This window comes from Cyanistes caeruleus, chromosome 17, assembly GCF_971803275.1.
Source record: "Cyanistes caeruleus chromosome 17, bCyaCae1.hap1.1, whole genome shotgun sequence".
NCBI classification, from domain to species: domain Eukaryota; kingdom Metazoa; phylum Chordata; class Aves; order Passeriformes; family Paridae; genus Cyanistes; species Cyanistes caeruleus.
In genome coordinates this window covers 9,819,605-9,838,986 of record NC_141717.1, presented here as the reverse complement: position 1 = coordinate 9,838,986, position 19,382 = coordinate 9,819,605, and the positions used below count along the sequence as shown (strand labels likewise).

At 37.0% G+C, this 19,382-nt stretch overlaps 1 protein-coding gene across 2 annotated transcripts in view; it reads right to left on the bottom strand.

The window, feature by feature from the left end:
- Positions 1-19,382, bottom strand: part of CYTH3 (cytohesin 3) — a 48,861-nt gene that overhangs the window by 13,225 nt on the left and 16,254 nt on the right. The window contains exons 2-7 of one of the 2 annotated variants that reach the window (XM_086854766.1): positions 10,617-10,699; positions 9,985-10,049; positions 9,515-9,581; positions 5,332-5,450; positions 2,733-2,813; positions 599-711 (exon numbers count right to left, since the gene is read on the bottom strand). In XM_086854766.1, the coding sequence (XP_086710892.1) occupies positions 599-711; positions 2,733-2,813; positions 5,332-5,450; positions 9,515-9,581; positions 9,985-10,049; positions 10,617-10,699 (528 nt within the window). Of the gene's footprint in view, positions 1-598; positions 712-2,732; positions 2,814-5,331; positions 5,451-9,514; positions 9,582-9,984; positions 10,050-10,616; positions 10,734-19,382 lie in introns of those variants that run through there. The other variant, XM_023936743.2, reaches the window with a different exon arrangement.

Genomic DNA, 19,382 nt, shown 5'->3' with positions numbered 1-19,382 from the left:
GAAAATGACATTGACTCAATTCCTTGGCATACAGGAGGTAGCAAGCACTACTGGATAATATCAGAAGATGACAAAGGAAATCTTACTGTGCCTCTTGAAGTGGTTATGATTATAGTAAATTCTCCCAGAATTCAAGTACAAGATTCTGTGTAAGAAAAAGCAGGATGAAAACCTGCTACAGAGAGGAAAAATGTGCCTGCATCTTTAGCAGTCTGTAGTAGCTGTTTTCCCCTCTAGCTGTTACAGACCTGCTTTATACCAACCTTTTCCCATCCTATCAGTTCCTTAAATAAACTGATCAAAAGCAATGTATTTGTGTATGTGACCAAATAGAACAATAATGCCAGGGCATTCTGTGCAGTTCTGTGATGTTTTATAACTGAAAATGTGTTCTGTTCATAAGCTTGCACTTCCTGGACTAGCCAGTCACATTTTCTCAGTTCTCAGGTCTATCTCATTTTACACATTATTTTATCCCTAACTTCCAACTGGCCATTATCTCCTTGCATCACATGTAGATGAACACACACACATATATATAAAATTATATTTGGATCATATAAGTACTTAAGAACTCCTGTGGTTTCCTGTGACTGACCTGTAGACTGGAAGACCCCTGGGTTACAAAGGCAATAGCGTGAAGCAAAAGCTTCCATCATACGGTCAATTTTTTGAGCCTCTCCTGGGAGTCTGAAGCTCCAAAGAAACTGCCTACAGAAGGGAAGAACAATTGTTAGACTCTTTCCAGTATTTATAGATAAGTATTTATTACAAATAATCCAAAAGAAATGGAAAAAGAAAAAAAAATCAGCACTGTCTACATAGAATGTCCTAGAAATATGTTCTCAATCTCTCAACACACAAGTCAGGAGCTATTATAAAGCAACATGCACAGATGGCTAGCCCAGTAACTCAGCCAGCAACACTGCATGCTATCAGGCAAGATAATATGGCAGTTCATATTCTGAGGCTCTCTCTTTTTTTCCAGACTAGTAAACAATTTTCTGTATGCATCCCATTTTTGCCATGAGAATGCTATGGGGGAAAAAAATGAGTTCAATCCTCCCTGGGTTTCCTGGCTACAAAATGCAATGAACAGTCAGCTAGACCTTATTCACAATGTAAAAAGACACATTATACAAAATATTTCTGGTGTTAGGAGAGAAACAAGGAATACAGAAAGACTTAACATATTTACTTAAACTCATACAAAACCTTTTAAATATGATAACAACAACAAAAAACCCCCACTGCTTAGAGAGGTGATGCCTGTCTACTCTAAGCTCACCCTACAACAATCAGACCTAGGTCTTAAAAAGAACAACTCATGTCATCATTTCAGTAATTTTGTACTATATGCAACAGATCTTGCTGCTGCTTAGAAGCATTAACTGAAATACAGAGTTCACTTTTGTAACTTATTATTTCTACATAGAGGTACACTGGAATGCATACAGGACAGAAGTCTTCACAAATTTATTTTGGCACACTGTGGCACTAAAATGTTCCAATGAATTTCATCATTCATTCTTTTATCTCTTAGCAAAAGAATTATCTGAATTAAACCAGGACCTAAACCAGCAAAGTTACATGCGCTGCCATGCAAAACAAGTTCTCACTATTCCCTGTACATCGGATGCCAATATAACAACCATTTATTCCTGTCTTCATTGGTTTTCATTTTAAGACATTATATTTAAGTGTCACAGGCCATCTTTAGTCTGTCAGCTCTATGTACTGTCTTTTACTCACCTCATGCAAGGTTCCAACCCAGATCACGAATTTTGTAAGCTACCAAAATACAAACATTTAATAGTAGCAGCTGCTAAGAATAAAGTCAAACCTAACATCAAATTAGGTAAAAGAGGCAGGAATATGAAGCTTCCCAGACAAGCTTCAGCAGCCACAGAAAAGGCTTCTTTGGCCCAAGCCTCAGGCATCTCAAGTTATCATCACCACATCACTCAACCATAGCAAAGCTGTTCTGACTCCACATCACAAGGCACTGCACCAGAAACAAAGATCACACGGACATTTCCATTTATCTGGTGTCAGGAGGGAGTCACTTGCGGCAAAAAAACTGGCAGAACTGTCTAAATCAACTTAATTTGATCAATCTGTTACGGATTTTCACCAAGATGAGAAGGGATCTCACAAGGTCACTTATCCCAGATAAATCAAGGGAACTGTTCATGTAGCAAGGGAAAAAAATAAACTAAGATATCACACTTTCTTTCACATGACAAGTGGGAAACTGAGGCAAGCAGAAGGAAATCACCTGTTTCCAAGTTGACCTCTCTGTGATTGAACATAACCAGTGACTACTGTCAGTGGATTTTTCCCCCTCCCTGCCCAGAAGGACAAGTTGTGGTGGAATAAAAAGAAGAAGAAAATTACTTATTTAAGTAAAGAGTTTATTTCTTAACCTAGCCCTGTGCTAAGATATAAAACAGGTCTTCAAATGTCCACATATGGCAGGCACACCAAGGAGTAACAGCTGTTTTAGTTTGTATTTGTCTGAAATAACCAGGAGTTCTCACTCTCAAAGGCAGCACACACACAAGCCATCAGAAGAGTTAAACAGAGCTGTCTCTGCTCACTTGCACAGTAATTTGTACACTTGTGCTGAGCTGCAGAGCAGCTTTCTGACAAATAAATCAACACAGTGACTCATATAAACATGCAATTTGATAGAGGAAGCTTAGGTCAAAAAACAGAAAGAATTTACTCACCTTAAGGCTTGTACAAGATTGAGATCAGCGAACTCATGGAGTTCAACAAAAGCCTGGAGAACTTTAATATTAAATTCATCTCTGTGAAAGACAAAAATGGAAATAGACAATTACAATTCTGACTTTTAAAAATTTGTTAGTTATCTCAATTTGCTTATGAAAATAAATAATCATACTGAGAAAATAAAGCCATCAGAAATAATCTATACATTTATTTGAGAGGTATTCTCATATTTAACACTAGTACTTTGCCCATTTTTGCTAGTAGGTTAGCAAAAGCCATTTGAACTTATTTTAGAACTGCTTATTTAAGTGACCTAAAAATAGCCATGCCTTCTTTGCTTCACATTTATTATTACTGTACCTGCCTTGACATAGGAGGATACCTGAGAAATTTATTCAGTAAAAAGCCGTCTGCAGATATTGTCATGAATTCTTAAAACAATGGTTAATGCAAGACTAATTTCTTTAGCCATACAACAAACAGACTGTAGATTTCCACTCTAAGAATGAAAAGCATTAAAGCAGTACCTCAATTTATGTACAAAGATAAGAAACAAAAATGCTTCTATTGATTGTACCCAAGAAAAAAAACCCCAGCTTTTGAAAAAGAGCTATTTATCATGTACTGTACTCTTACTCCATTGCCAAGAATTGGTACAACAAAGTTAACTAAAACCAGAAGAGGTTTGGAATGGACTTCCTCTCACCCATCTCTTATATTAGTATGAAAATCATGAGCCCAATTATGCTTTGTTTGATACAAGTGTGTTTAAATTCAAAAGTAACATTTAAACATCAATGAACACATGAAGACTATGTGGATGGGCAGAACTTGGCCTATGCCATCAGTGAGCTCCTGTGCCAGAAGAATAAAGGTTTATAATCCTCAGGGTGTGCTTTAAATACCTCACCAAGACAGAATGTTGCGTATCAGCCTCCACCCGAAAGTAGAAAGGTGTGCACCCACCAGGAATTATCTGTTGCTTTGCTGACTAACTGCATAGTCAGACTAACCTGCAACACTCAGGAGTAAATATCTTAAAACCAACTGTTCATTCATTAGCATGTTCCCACGTTGTTTACAGAAAAATACACCAGTTCTCCCAGCAAATCCAAGCAATTCTCATCAAACTTAGCAATGCAAAATTCAACTGGGCAACTGCTTTTCAATGAAGTGGCATAAGAGTGTAATAAAAGAGAGCACTCCAGAGGGATATGTTTTTACTTTAAGCAAATTATTTACTCAGTTTATAGGCATGTGTTTGTGTTGGGTACACCTCCAAAGACACAAGACAAATAACACAAATGCTCCAGGAAGCCACTTAAAAAAAGGAAGTGAAGGCTTACCCACATAGAAAGAAACCATAACTCTTTTTTTAGGATGTAATTAATACCTTATTTATTATAATTTTTGCTATATTTTTAAGTGTTCTCTTATTCCATTTCACCATTCACTTTCAGTTTGCTGAGTGCTGTTTAGACTGTAAAATTCAGTAACATAGAATCTCTCTCTTTATGGCAGAATGTTATATAAATATTTCAGTCTGTTGACTAACCTGGTCTTGTCTTCAGCTATATTTAGCTAGAATACAGAAGTAATTTATGATGGGCCCCTGAGAGGGGGTGGCAAAGGACAAGAGAATGTCCTCAGACATAATTCTGTTATACAAAAACTGTTGACATGTCTACATGTTCTGCATAGACTTCATACCAAAAACCTATTTTCAAAATGTTCATATTACAATAAAAACTTTCACCGAACCTATGAAAGCCAAGAGGAAACTGCTGAGCAAAAACCATGCAGTTGCTGCTGGAATCAGACTGAAGAGTGTCTCAAAAGGGATCTGCCACAACCCATCACCACAGGAGCACATCCTAAAAATGAGTCACCTCTGAGAGCTCCCTAAGTGGCACTGGAACATGTGCCAGCATGTACATACACATCCTCCAACCCACTGCACTGCTGCCTCTCTCAGCTGCCTTTTTAAAATCAATTCCTGGGTTACACAGGAATGGAAGCCATTTGCATTCTGTGTTTTGCAACAGTGTGCATAAATATGCACACTGCAGGTTTATCCTACCAGGATTGATAAGGACAGGGTGCAGCTGCCTGGCAATGGGAACTGTGTGTGTGCAGGGAAGTGACAACACCAAAACCTGCTTGCAACTACTGGCTCAGGAAGTACCTGTTTTAATAAGTAATTTCTTTACTGTCCAATTATTACTGACTGTAAATCACTCCTCCTCTGGACACAGTACTGAGAGTTACCAGTAGTGGTGCAACACAACTCTCAGACATTCCAAAAGCTCGTGGTATTGAATTCTGCACTACAGACAAATGTTTTGGTTTACTCAAAATACTAAATTATAGTTAATTAAATATCATTCCATAATGTACCCATGAAAAAGTAACAACCTAACAGGAAGAAAACCTATCACAATATTGTAACAGTTTTACATCCCCACTGTAGCTTTTATGGATCTCAGAGTGCTCCAGCAGCTCTCTCCTGCAGCCTGTGAACAGGAAAGGAGCTATCCAAAACCTGTAGAAGTGCTTTGTAAGCTCAAGAGCAAAGTTCCAATATTTTTACTTTACCTTTCACCGAGGTAATCTCCAATTACTGTTTTATTTAATCCTTCTCCTTTATAAAGGAATTGTGCAATGTCTTCTGCAGTGTTGTGCAGGAGGTCATTTTCTATCAGAAACTGTATTCCCTACAAAGATAAATTCCAAAGGAAAAGGAATGTTATGTCTTCTTCCACAAGTATTTAAGTAAATATCATTCAGAATATTTGGTATTCATATACTGACACAGACATATAGCACATTAAGAGCTACACTACCTACAGATTTTTATTTATTTTAATAAAATGGTAAACGAATGTTTTTCAGTTAGATTAGCAATATTTAGTACTGGTTTTAAGATGAAAATGAGAATACATTTTTAAGGCTAGAAGTACTAGGTGGCAGTTTGAATCCCTCAGCCATAGAAAGATCAAATATTAATTGAATAATGATTGCATGTTGTTCTTTGGAGCCAGTGTATGAGCTGGCCTATTCCCAACATTGCATCAATGTCTGCAGAGCCATAATCTGCAAAATCATATAATGAAGAGGTATGCAGAAACAACTTAATTACCACCATGACACAAAATAAAGCATCTGGTATAATCTACAAACTGCAACCCAATACATCAAGCCACTACTTGCAGTAGAAAGTCACAGCTGAAGATACTGAAACTGGTTTAAAGGAGTTTATGCTGACATTGAGATTATCAGTGAATTCTGGTTGTGCTGGAACTAAACTATTCACAAAGGACTGGAACTACACTACTCACAAAGGGCTGCTCAGTCAGCTGCTACCAAAGGCAGGTGGAGAGTCTTACCCTGTCCCTCAGAGGGTACTTGATCAAGCCCCAGGACTCCTACTCCTCCATAAATTACTGCCCTACAACTGGCACACTCTAGGGAAGCCTAGAGGCTTCTCTGGAAAGCAGCAAAGAAAGAAGACTAAGTTATACATAGATTATGGAAAGGATGGAAGGGATGCTCTGACACTGATCAGGTCATGCAGAGAAAATCATACTCTGTACAGCCCACAGACCCCAACATAGACACTGCTACTCCTGCTGACTTCTTCAAACTCTAACAACATACTGGTGAAAAGTAGAAATGGAAACTTTAAATAGCCTTAATGTCTTGCATTCCAAATATGTACAAAAGAGGTTAATAAATTATTACTAATATCGTCTACTAGACTATTTCAGAATTTCAAGAATACTAGTTTTTCAATTTCTGCAGTTGAAGGATTATTTATTTCATTATAACTGAAAAAATCCCATTTTTTATAGCATACATGGCCCTCTATTAACATTCAAAAAATTTACCCTTCTTTTTGATTAATTCTAGTTTTTAATAATGAAATGGCTACCTGCTCAACAAAAAAAGGTCAGTTTTCTGACCTAATTTATCAGGGAAAGTAAACTGTGATTTTATAAAGCTTGACGCTTTCTTTAGAAAGTGTGGAATGCAATTCTCTCAGAACAATTTCATCATCTGAAAACTTTTGATGCTAGGCATCTCTGACAAATTAATATTTTTATAAGTCATTTCACAACATGATTTCTTTGTAAAAGAACATGATTTCTTTGTAAAAAATATACCCATTATATCTTGAACCAGAAATTGCTGATCTTTCCTCAAAAGTGATCCCTTCAAAGCTTATTTGTACAATATTTGACTATAAAACATAGCGCTTTTTCCCATCCCAAGTTATACAAAAAGCTCTCATCTCTGACAATCAAAAGAGAATCTTTCCTCTGATACCAGAAATAGCAGATTCCCTTGGTTCAACACCTGGACCGTATTATTCATGCTTAGTATAAACAGACTGATCTGAATAGGTTTTTTGAAGTTGTACAAGTTACTGATAATGGACATGTGACTTGCAGTATGGAAAACAAATTTCTGTGTACAGAAGCCGACACTTTAGCATATTGCAAAAATCAATTTAATTTTCTTTTTCCTGGATTTTTAAAAAATTATTCCTAAGATATTAAAGAACCAGAAGTCAAACAGACAGGAAAAGTAATCTGTCTAGGACAGCAACTTCAGTGTCTGGAATAAATGGCAAAATAGGCCAAGTAAACCCCCACCACCTCCTACACTATCTTTTGTCTTGATGCAAATTTTCTTTCTGTAGACTGACAGGAGACAGATGACAGCTGTACTAGTTTAACTTACCCACACAAAACTCATGGCTACAGACATTTTCAATATTCACTACAAATACTGCATGGATTTTATTTTTTTTTACGTCACTGCAATGAAATCTGCTTTGAATTTCATCACTTTTACAGTAACTCAATTATAAAGTTTGCAGTTATTTAAACCCTGCTTTCGTCACAGAGAATTCATTTCCTGGGCCCAACACAGGCAGTACCAACTTCAGCACAGTGAGTTCCCAGCACAACTTTGTCTCTGCAGAGGGATTCTTGAAATGTTTTACAAACTTTACTTTTTTTGTTTACAGCCTTTCCCACATAAGCTCACCAAACCCGAATTCCCAAGTACAACATTGTGGAAGTACATAAAACACACCTATTTTCAGAGGGGGCAAGGGAGAATTGCTTTACGCACACACACACGAATGTGTAACGGACTTCAAATAAAATGATAAAGGAAAATCACCTCACTGTGTTCCTGCTAATATGAAAACATGAGACCTCTGTTACCTGATTTTAAAGAAGGAAACTTGGTGAGTACAACCCAAGTATTATTACCCCAGTTCTTTGCCATTCCTAAATCCAGAGACCATCTTCCCTCGTATTTCAGAACGAAAAACATCCTTCTCCCAATGAGCCCCAGGTAGCCTTTCCCAGCACCATAAGGATGTACACCTCAGCTGTTTGCAATGTAACACAGCAGCTGCAAACAGCACCATGACCCAGCTTTAGAGCAGCTACTGCAGCCACCACTGATCACAGGCATTATAAAGAAATTGCTACTCTAAGTCTGTTCACCACATTTAAATTATGTTACAGTAGCAATGTGGCCACAGAATCTATTTACAGAAATAATTTCATTCAGCAAGAACCATAACAAAAAATAGTTAATGCTGGAATGAAAGCATCTGACATCATCCTGTGACTTTGCCACAAACTTCTAGGACTTGAAAGAGCTGGAGGACCACAAGAAACTACCAGGATATTTGGGGGTATTCTGCCCTCAACAGAACAGAACTTAACCAGTCACTAAAATGGAAAATGAAAATAAAAGACATGGCCAGCAGTTTAGAAAGGGATCTTGTACTTGAGAATTTCTGCCAAACTTGAAACAGTCTGAAGAACAGAAGCCGTCACTGTACTTAGAACATTTCAGAAAAGCCACGAAAATTTAACTGAATTCAATACAATTGGAAAGAAAACATGTCAAGAACACAGAAAAACAAATTCTAAATTATTTCCAAAAAGACCTTAAAGAATACCTTTCACAAATTCTAAACAGAATCTCAATTGCAAACAATAGAAGACAATAAAACAAAGCAAGGAAGATGGAATATGAAAAGGTTAAAGGTCAAATATGTCAAAGAAGCTCTTTTAAGTATTGCAGGGGAGGCAAGAGAATGTGCAGGTCCCCAGATTTTCCAGGAAATTAACAACTATTTAAGAAACAGAGAGGCTCTCCAGAAAGAACTGCATTACTTCCTGGCTACATGCAGAGCAGATTTCTTGAAACTGGTAACCAAGCTTGTACAAATCAGATAGGTACACATGTACATATACAAAAATACAGGTGTTCACACATGCCTTTTTCAGAAACAGGCTTTAGATATCCAAATATAAAAGTCTGCATGAGAACAGATTTTAAAAAATGGCAAAGGTATTTTTAAAGATAAAAATTGAGCATTTAAGAAGTATGGCCTCACTAACAACCACACATAAAAAAAAACCCAACAAATTATATTTGACATATCAACATAGAACACCACTATCAGGTACAAAGCAAGCCAGGTCAATCAATATCTGGCCTATTTGGTTGTTGATAAGTAACCTCCATTATAAGGGATTTGTTTAAGTGAAAGAAGCATACAACTGGCATCTGACCTGACAGCTGCTTCCAATTTAACCCTCTGCTCGGTGTGTTACAGGACGTGTAAGTAAGGCCTATGAACTTACATTATCAGAAGTATTTCTTTAAAAACCATAAAAGTATTTGTCATAGATTGTACTACAAGCAGAAACTTGATTCCTAACAAGTGAAAAAAAAAATTCTCTACCTTCTTAGGGTCCATGTTGAATTTCTTCCTTCCCATGGCTATTTGCTTATTTCTTTGTGTAGTTTTGCTACATATGGAGACAAAAAAGAAACAACAGTCACTCTTTTACAAAAAGACTTCTAGATGAGCTTTTAATTTATGTTTTGGCTACTTTTATTTTCTACTATAAAATCAAGACATTCATTTTTATAACGGAGAAAATTATTACACAATTTCCAACTCCTTTAAGCAATTGCAGCTTCAGAAACCCATATCCCTATCAACTGGACAGTAAAATATTACACTCCATACAACATACTCTCTATCCAAACAAATGACACGCCTGCATGGGATAAAGTCAGGCTTTATTACAGACTAAATAAAGGTAATCCATCGTTTGTTTAGTATGGGAAAGGTATTTTCACTTGCTGTTCCTGGAATACCTGTTCCAAGGTCCTACTGAATCATGTCAGTATGTTGGCATTACTTACCTTTCTTCTACACTAGTCAGATTATCAATTTCAGTCATAACCTCAGCAATTTCAAATTTTAATCTCTGTCAAAAGAAGAAAGGACAGTACATTAACCTACATTAGAACATCTTTTGAAATAATCTATCATATATAATCATATGATCAATTAGGTTTTATTTTCTAATATTTGTTATTTACCTGAAGAAAAGTGAACAATCTTAGGGCTTCCTTAGATATTTAAAGATTTTACCGCAACTGAATCACTGTTAAGCACATGAATCTACACTCTCAGTGTGTGCTCGTGCCAGAGCACCAAGACCAAGCTGCCATTATCAATTAATAAGATTTCTTTACCCACATTTCTCACTCACTCCTATCCTGGATGCAAATCTGCTGTTTAACGAGTTTTTGATTACACAGATCAAATGTGGACATCTGCACATATTGCATTACATAAATTCAAAAGTTAGTATTTTTAAAAGCAGTATTTTTAAAAGCACACATATGATGCATAAATCCTGTTCACTGTTAGGAGTATTTAGCTTAAGTGGTTTACATGCTTTTAAAACCATTAGCTGAAATTCATATTTAGGTCTGTAACTTAATCTACTGAAGGAGCCTTCTAAGGATCTTCACAGTAAATCAATTACCTCAATATCATCAATCAGTTCCTTTTTCCTGCGACGAATATTTAAAAGCTCTTCTCTTTCTTCCAAGGAGAGGTCATCAGGCACTGGAATGGAGCAAAATGTACAATTTTTTAGCATTTGCAAACATACCTCATTGTCACAGAAAACTTAATAAACTGATTAGAAAAAATAAGCTTATATGGAATATCAGGACATATCTTTTACATCATATTCAGGGAAAAAAAACAAAAAGAAATTAAAACAAACAACACAAATTAAACCTAAATCTAATATATTTGTAATCTGCTTTATAAAAATCCTAAGTAAGGTAACTGAATGAATGACTATGGACAAAATCTCTCAAAAGGAAAACAGACAGTCAAAGGCATCTTGTTATCATACAACGTGGCAAGATTTGATTCAACTGCTTAATTGCCAAATTCAAGTCAGATATATATATAATATAAAAATCTACCAAAATTCTTCATGTAAATTCATTATGATTCAGAAAATATGATTATCTTCAAGGAAAAAAAAGCCAAAGAATAGCCAGTGCTACACACAGGATGTGTGTCCTGATGCTGACACCCCCTAATGCCAGCAGTGCCCCTTCATCTGGCTGTTTTGGAGAGAGAGATGCAGGCAGGTACAACCCAACAAACACCCCTAACACCAAAAACCTCCCAGCAGTAGAACACACAAATACAGCAGCAGAATCAGTTATCTAACACAAACATGGCTTTTGCCTAACATTGTTTAGATGAGTCTGTAGTATTTAAGTCAATTTTAGGTCTCTCCTTGGCCATGCTAAATCACATATATGACCCTGCTGATAAAAAAAATCAGTTGCTACTGAGGATGCCAATGTGTGTCTGTCACTTACCCTACCCTCACCCCGTGTCTCTGCCTGACAAGCAGCAAACGCCAAAAATCATTAGCATAAAACTGTTGCTTTTCTTGAACAATCAGATGATTCCCAGCAAGAAACTTCATTGGACAGAGATTACTTCTGCTCATTTGTACAGCACTAGACGTCAACTACAAATGCTCACCTCCTGTGCAACAATGCTATAATAACAGTTCTAATGCTACCCACTTTCTTTGAAATAGCTCCTTAATTATAGAACAGCTTTTCCTCCCAGCTCAGTAAAATGGAACAACAAAAATAATTAATAAGGTATGTAAGAGCAACACACAACAAACGTAGCCATTTGGGATGGTCAAGGCCACTGCTTTATGTCCTATGCACAGATAACAGACTGTAGCAATAGGATTACAAAGAAAAGTTTGGCTTGAGAGGAGAGTTTTAAACATTTGGAACAGAGTTTCTGTTTGAATCCTAATAATGAAATATATTGATTATTTCAACATCCAGTGGTTAAGCTACTTTCCTTTTAGCATCCAAATCATAACAAAATCCAAATGGCGACAGACCTTGTTAGACATGAAGTAATTATGGCAAATAATTTAATTTAACTACTCCAGATACAAACATGATTAAATTACTTTCAGTTTAGGAAATGGCAGTCTTCTGCTGAACAAACAGCAGACTTCAATATGTTACCTGCTTATTCTCTTCATGTCATCAGAAAGACACCCACTCTTAAAAATTTCTTGGATGCAATTTCTTGCATGTGGTAGGATTCTTTTCCATCAAACCTTATAAATACACACACACATCACATGTTTACTCCAAGATCCTAAACCACAAAGAATTAAGGACTATACACACACTATGTACATAAACACACCACAAATATTCTAACTAGTTAACTTAGTACTGACCAAAAATACTGTTACCCAATGCTGATTATAAAAAAGGCAAACCATATATAACCACACTCTTAGTTAGGAAGCACATTCTGATACCCTTAAAGCATTTCTATAGTATTGTAGATGACATTACACTGCAGCTTTACAGTAACAGTAAGAGATGCTAACTTTTTAACTCTTTGCTGCAGCAAAACATTTTGGTAACTCTCACCTCCAGTGGTAACTGGAAATACTAATCAAACCTCAAGCAGAAAATCCCCTTGAAGCAATAAATATTTACATTTCATAGATGGTGTTGCTTTTTCTTCAAGCCGAGTTACAAAACCTCTGGATTAGCCAATAGGCCAAACCCTTTCCAAATGTGCACACCAGTGAGTGGTACTGCAGTTTCTTCTCCCTTACTCTACTACACAGTGAAGGCTGCTTGGGACAGGTTTGGAATATCTGGAACAAGTGAAATTGCTTTTTCAGAATCAATGTGAATTGTAACAGTTTTCTATGCATAAGCAACCCACAAAAAAAGAGAAATCAAACACCTCAGTGTTTTCCTGCAGCACCCAAATACTGTCTGCTGTATTTTCCTCTCCTCTGATCACAGCCACAGTAGAGACAAGTCTCACAGTATAATTAATGATGCTGTTAGACAGAAAGAAAAAAAGCTAAATGGAGTCAGACTATGTTTTGCATTAGGAAATAACATCAAGTATTTATCTGCCAGCTACAAGACAAGCAGTCTGCTGGAAGATTCTGCACTTGGAGAGCACATAGATAAAACCGGACATTAATTCAACATCTTTAAATAACAATATTTAAATATCAGAGCCAAAATATTTCAGTACCTTTTGTCAAGAACAGAAGAGTCAGGATATAACTGAGTGGGAGCTACAGTACTGCTCAACTTCTAGAAACTCTTAGTATAGACAGTATTTTCCTTCCCCTCACACAAACAGCACAGAGAGGGGATGATTGACTCCCCAGGATCACTCCCAAGTGCACTGTCCTGCAGTCACATGAATTGGCCTCTGTGTGATACTGAAGATGTCTGGCTTATTATCAGCCTTCTACTGGTTATCTATCAGTGCTTTCCTTCTCCAGTGCTGCTCTTTATGCTGTAGAAAATGTATCAGAGGGAAAATCAATGCGCCAAAACAAAGTTTCTGAAGAGACTTTAGGAGGCATCACAGCCTGCAACGTGTCTGCTCCAGGAGGCCGTGTCACTTTATGGCTACTGTCCCTGCTGTTTCAACTCTGTGTCTTAAAGTCTAACAGTATTTCTGTATTTCAACCGAGGCGTTTGAAATATTAACATAGGAGGGCAACACACAATGGTGGATTAAAACATTCTTACGGTCCTAAGCAACCATTGCAGGCACATGGTAAGAAATTATCTGCTCTGGCAAGACCCCTCCCAAGGCCACCCTTTTGCCTCCAGCAAATGCTTCTTTTTCAACCCTGGGTTCACATAATCCTCCACAAAGAACTCATGGAGCACATACCATGCATTTGTTCTGTAAAACAAATTTTCTAGCTGTCCTCTCCAAGTCATTTCTGGGCTATTTTTTTTCTTTCACCAATCTAAACACAAAGTACACAGGATGGGAGGACTTACTATGAACATTTGAATACTAAAAAAGAACAAAAGCATTTCAATAGAGTGAACAAGCTACAGCATTCTTTCATGCTGTCTTTTAATCTTTAAATAAAGACAGTGTTCTAATGCAAGTAATTTCTGTGAAATCTTTTAGCTTAAAAGGAGAGCATTTCCTTTTTCTAGAACTTCAGAGCTTCAGATACTACTAAATAGAAAGTCAATATATTACTAATATTTTATTTATGAGGAACACATTTGTTGAAAATACAAATTCTACTCTTGGCCAAACAGAAAGAAACATACAACACCATATATGTTGCAATACTACTACTACCAACAGAAAAAAATAGAAAAATATTTCATATACTCCAACTTGGCCTATAGAATTCAATTCCTGTAACTGAACTAAAGGTACTTAAATGAATAACCTGTAATGCAATACTTAATGGAACACACTTTTAATACAGTTCTGTTTACTATACCATATTAGGGAAAACAAACAAACTGCATCTCACCACAGAAATCAGTGTATTGTGCATCAGTTATGATATCACTTGGTTAAGTAATTCTCCACTATGGACAGCCCAAGTACAATATCCGAAGAAGAGCATTAACCCACAAGTCTCAATATGAAGCATTTTGAGCTAACAAGCACCAAAAAACCCAAAAACTTTTAGAGATTGAGGAAGAACTGCAAGAGATCAGCTTGCAAAGAAAGTTCCGGCAGATTAGTGCAAACTAGAGGAAATCCCGTAACAGGAAATGGAAATCTAGTAATTTCCATGTCCGTAATCATACCTTCATCTTTTTCAGCAGTAAAAATTTAAATCTTTTCCAGCTCTCCAATGGTATTATAAGAAGCAAAACTCCTGTGCTTAACTTCACTCATTACCTTTAGATTGTCAGTCACCAGCCAAAGTCTAAAGCAATCTCACTTGATCCCTTCACCTGACTTCAGAGTTCAGTCCCTCAAGAGGACACAGTAAAATATCCACAACCAGCAAAAAGCAAACATCTAACAATATCTAACACAGACAAAACACTAATTCTGTAACTCCACTTATGAAGCAATACAACACTGTGACTCTCATTGCTCAGCTGACTTCTCAGTTGCATAAAGATAAACATTTTCCTTCTTCTGTGTCAGTCCCAAATTAGTGGTCTTCAGTATTTGCATTCCAAGCAAAGAAAAATTAAATGGAATTTAATTTTGCTGCAGTTGAAACATCTTGCAAGTGTAAAGATATTTACACAATGCAAGACTTTAAACTAAACAAACCTTTCCTAACCCATACACAAAATGGGTAGACATGTTTCTTCTGACCTTTAAAATAATATACATTAATGTCTGAGAACAAATCTGATTGTCTCAGAACATTTGCCTCAACGGATATTCTCAGGCTATTCTCTCTTCCTTTCCCCCTACATGTTCCCTTTTTTAAAAACTTGATTACAGGAACATTTTCCAGCTTTCAGACAAGATGTATAAACAATGCTCCAACCACTTGTGGCTATTAAAAATTCCATAGAAGTTTTTGTAGGAGGACATCCTTCTGAATAGATTCACTTTACAGTGCAGAAACAAACTGTATCTACATTAAATTCCATCAGTAAAATCAGCTGGATTTGGCTGTTTCCTTAACACCTTAACTATATGAATCTGCTATTTAGTCACTGCTGAGCATGTTCCAGCATAGGAACAATGACCCTTGCATTAAGGGGAAAATAGTCCTGTACACAATATCCTTTCACACACACAAAAAAAATCACCAGTTGGTGGTATGAGGAATCTAGGACAGAATCCACGGCTTGCAGAGTTATTTTGAGTTTTCAATCACAAGGGACTCTGTGGCCAGAAATCACATTAGTGGCCAAACCCAGAAGAGAACCTCCAACGCATATCCATCATTCTCATTGTTTAGCTGCTGGAAATCACACCATTACAAGATGTTCCTGAAAACATTTTTTTTCTCTAGCATAAGGACATACTTTGCAGGAAAGTTGCAGTAAAAATATTATCATTTTGTCCTTATAATAATATGAGGGGGGAACCCTAAAAATATTAATACTATTACCACATAAAAATACATTTTCAAGAATTTAGAGGAAATAATTTCCCTCTGACCTGCTATACCTTCGAGATTTTTCCTTTTACTTCTGCTGCAAAGCAAGTTTATTATATCAGTCGTATACATTTGTGTAGATTTTTTTTTAAAAGCAGACAAAAGCATGAAAAATGGAAATATGAAATACATTTTTTGTCCTATATAGAAAAGATCCAGCAGGGTAACAGTACCATCAAGCGTGAAATCATCTCTTGTAGAAAATGAACAGTATTTCTTAAAATCCATAAGAATTACGCCAAATAAGATTATGTTTTTGTTCTGGCCAGAAATAGCCCTACATAATTTGTTAATGTGTTAGTCTCTCTAGTCAAGCAGAAAGTAGACAGTTGCAAAACTGTGTAAAATCAGGATCCAGATAACACTTGAGTTGGAGGGAAGGAAAATTTCACCTGCCTCCCAAAAACCATCTTATTTTAAATATCACAGCTGACATGCCTTGCCATGGTACCTGCAAATGTTTCTGTCTATGGAGTACGAAAGGAAGAGGAGTCAGCAGCAACAGCAGATGTGTCTTTACAAACTGCAGAGACAACACGAGCACCAACAGCTGTGCAGGGGAACAGGGAGTGTAAAGGCTTCCCAGAGCTCTCGCATGAGCTGCTAATCCTGCCTGGGAGCGATGAGCTGCCCTTCTTAACGGCACCAAAGCACAAAGAGGTGCTTTACAGCAACTTCCAGATCTTCACCTTCCCATACAGATATACCCACAGAAACTGGAGAGGCACCTCCCTGGTTTTTTAGCTCCTAATTAGGTCTCTAACACAGATACTGGCCATTAGAAAGAAGGGTGTGTTTAAGTTAATGAGTATTTCTTTTTTACTGCTTAGTGCTCTTTATTTTCATGAGCAGGCAGTACTGAAGGTCATGACTGTATTAGACTTACCTCCTTTAATTCAATAGTGTATCTTATTTCAACGTTTTTATGCATTTCCATTAGGAAACCAAGTGTTCTGCAGCAACTAAATAAAAGAACCACTTGCTATCACATAAAGGAGCATCACTTGGGGAAAAAGAAGAAAAAGCACACAGGAACAAGGTCTGAGCAAGATTTCATAGGTAATGAGTTGGTACCTGCTCCTGTATATTCCTGCACTGCTTTGCTATTAGATGCCCAGACCCTGTTTTTTGCGAGTTGTTTTTTCCCCCAGTTTAGTAGGACAAATGGTTTCACCAAGGGAGGACAGAATTGCCTAATACAACAAAACAGGCACAGCAGAAACCCATGGCAGCACAAAGGTACAGGGGACAGCAAACCCCTCGAGGTCAGCCAGCCCCAAAATACCACCCTTACAGGCTATATTCTCTAAATACTGAAAGTAGTTCAACCTGATATTAATAATAGATAAGCATGGATTTCCTTTCAGAAGCATTTTTCTTTTGAAGTCACTCTACTCCTGCTTCAAGATCAGAAGATGCTTCTAGGCCAACTTTTCTTTCTAAAATATGTAAATACAAATTACTGAATATGAAAAGAAAGCTGAGTTTAACATTCTAAGTCTCTTACCCAAATACATTAATACTTGCATTAATAATATAAAGTGTTAAAATATGCATATCCATGCATATTTAAGAATTGTAGAAAGATTTTATGCCAGCTAATGTGGAAATTAAAAAGGGAGATGTTGGCTGCACTGTAGTGGCATGTGTTTCAGAGAGGGCTATGAACAGATTAGCACAGATACAGGAAATACTATCCAACATAACATGTGCCTTCATCAGCATCAGTTACCAATTACTATTCAGGAATTCTGGTGAATCACCATTCTGATTTCAGTGTTACAGCTACACACTGTCACACTATCACATCTTAACATCACAGTCCTCTTCCAACAGGGAAAACACTAACATCGAAGTAATGTGGGACAAATGCAACGTTGTGGAGTGCCAAGCACTGTAAGTAAAAATGCAGTCTTTTTCTGTCCTGCTGGCTTAGGGACAGTGGGGCATTTATACTGCCTTAAAATTTTCTTACTCTGCTTTCACCTTTTTAACAAAATAACTGCATCTGATTTATTTTCTGCACAGCAAATAATGAGGAAGGGTGATCAGAAAATCAGCTTTGTGTAGTAATACCACCATTATAAATACAGATATCACTCTTCCAAAAGGAAGTGGCCTCAAGCCTGTTCTTTACACTGCATCAAACCAAAAAATACTGTCAAACAGAAAAAAATTATTTTTTCCCCTCCTCATTATGTATGCTGCAAGGCAGAATGTCACAGATAAATGATTTTGGGAAAGCTCAGTAATAATTTTCCTTCTGTGAAGCATTTGTATGTGCAAAACTGAAGAAACAAATGGGGAACTTATGTAGTACTGTAGCTGAAATCAAACAAATTTTCTCTGATGTTTGCATTTGAAAGCCTTTGCTTAGAGTACATTATATTTATAGTATGCATTAACACAAATTTAGTCTTTGTAGAGTGGAAGTCTGCAAATTCTGAATTTCTTTTGTAAACTTTCATGGCAAGATTCAGGTCACAAAAAATTTTAGCACCCCCTGAGGAAGAGAATGACCCAGCAATAACACATGGGGAGACCACAGCTGATAGCACATTATGTATCCACTTGCAACACAGAACAACAGCCACTTTTCAAGTGGGAGTCTTGGGAAGGAAATCAGGGCTCCCCCTCAACACTATCTAGGAGGTGAAAGGAACAGATCACCATGCCAACTATGCACAGCATAGCTAAGTGGCACATTAGAGATATCATGTCTTTAGCTGAAACCCTTCATTCACTACAGAGCAAAGAAAGGGCAGCAAAAGAGCAGTGGATTTATCTTGCCTGCAGCAAAAAGAGAAAATTCTGAAATTAAAATGTGTAGATGCAATAGCTTTCCACAAGTAAGATCTTTTAAGCCACACAATAGAAGCAGGATGTACCTTTTACCTTGGGGCATTTATGGTCTTGCCCAATACAACTGCAGTGTATTACTAGACAGAATTGTACAAAGAATTGGATGAAAAGGGACTGGATGGCTAATTTCTATGACAGTACACCTCGCTTCTGATTGAGCCAAACACACAGACCACACAGACAGGAATTAAAGAACACTTTATCTTTAAACAACTCTTTGGATGACCAGCACAGGGAGACCTGCTCAAACTACTGATGCAAAACGGATGGAACAAGTGGGAACCCATACATATTGGGAAGCTGGATTGCCTGAAGTACTGCAGCCACTGCTCAGGATTTGGTTCTGTGGTCATTTCAGCACATCTGGGATGACTCCCAGCAGCTCAGCAGAGTGTGAGGCAAAGCTTAAACTACCGACAGAAGAGCAAATACTCCTGT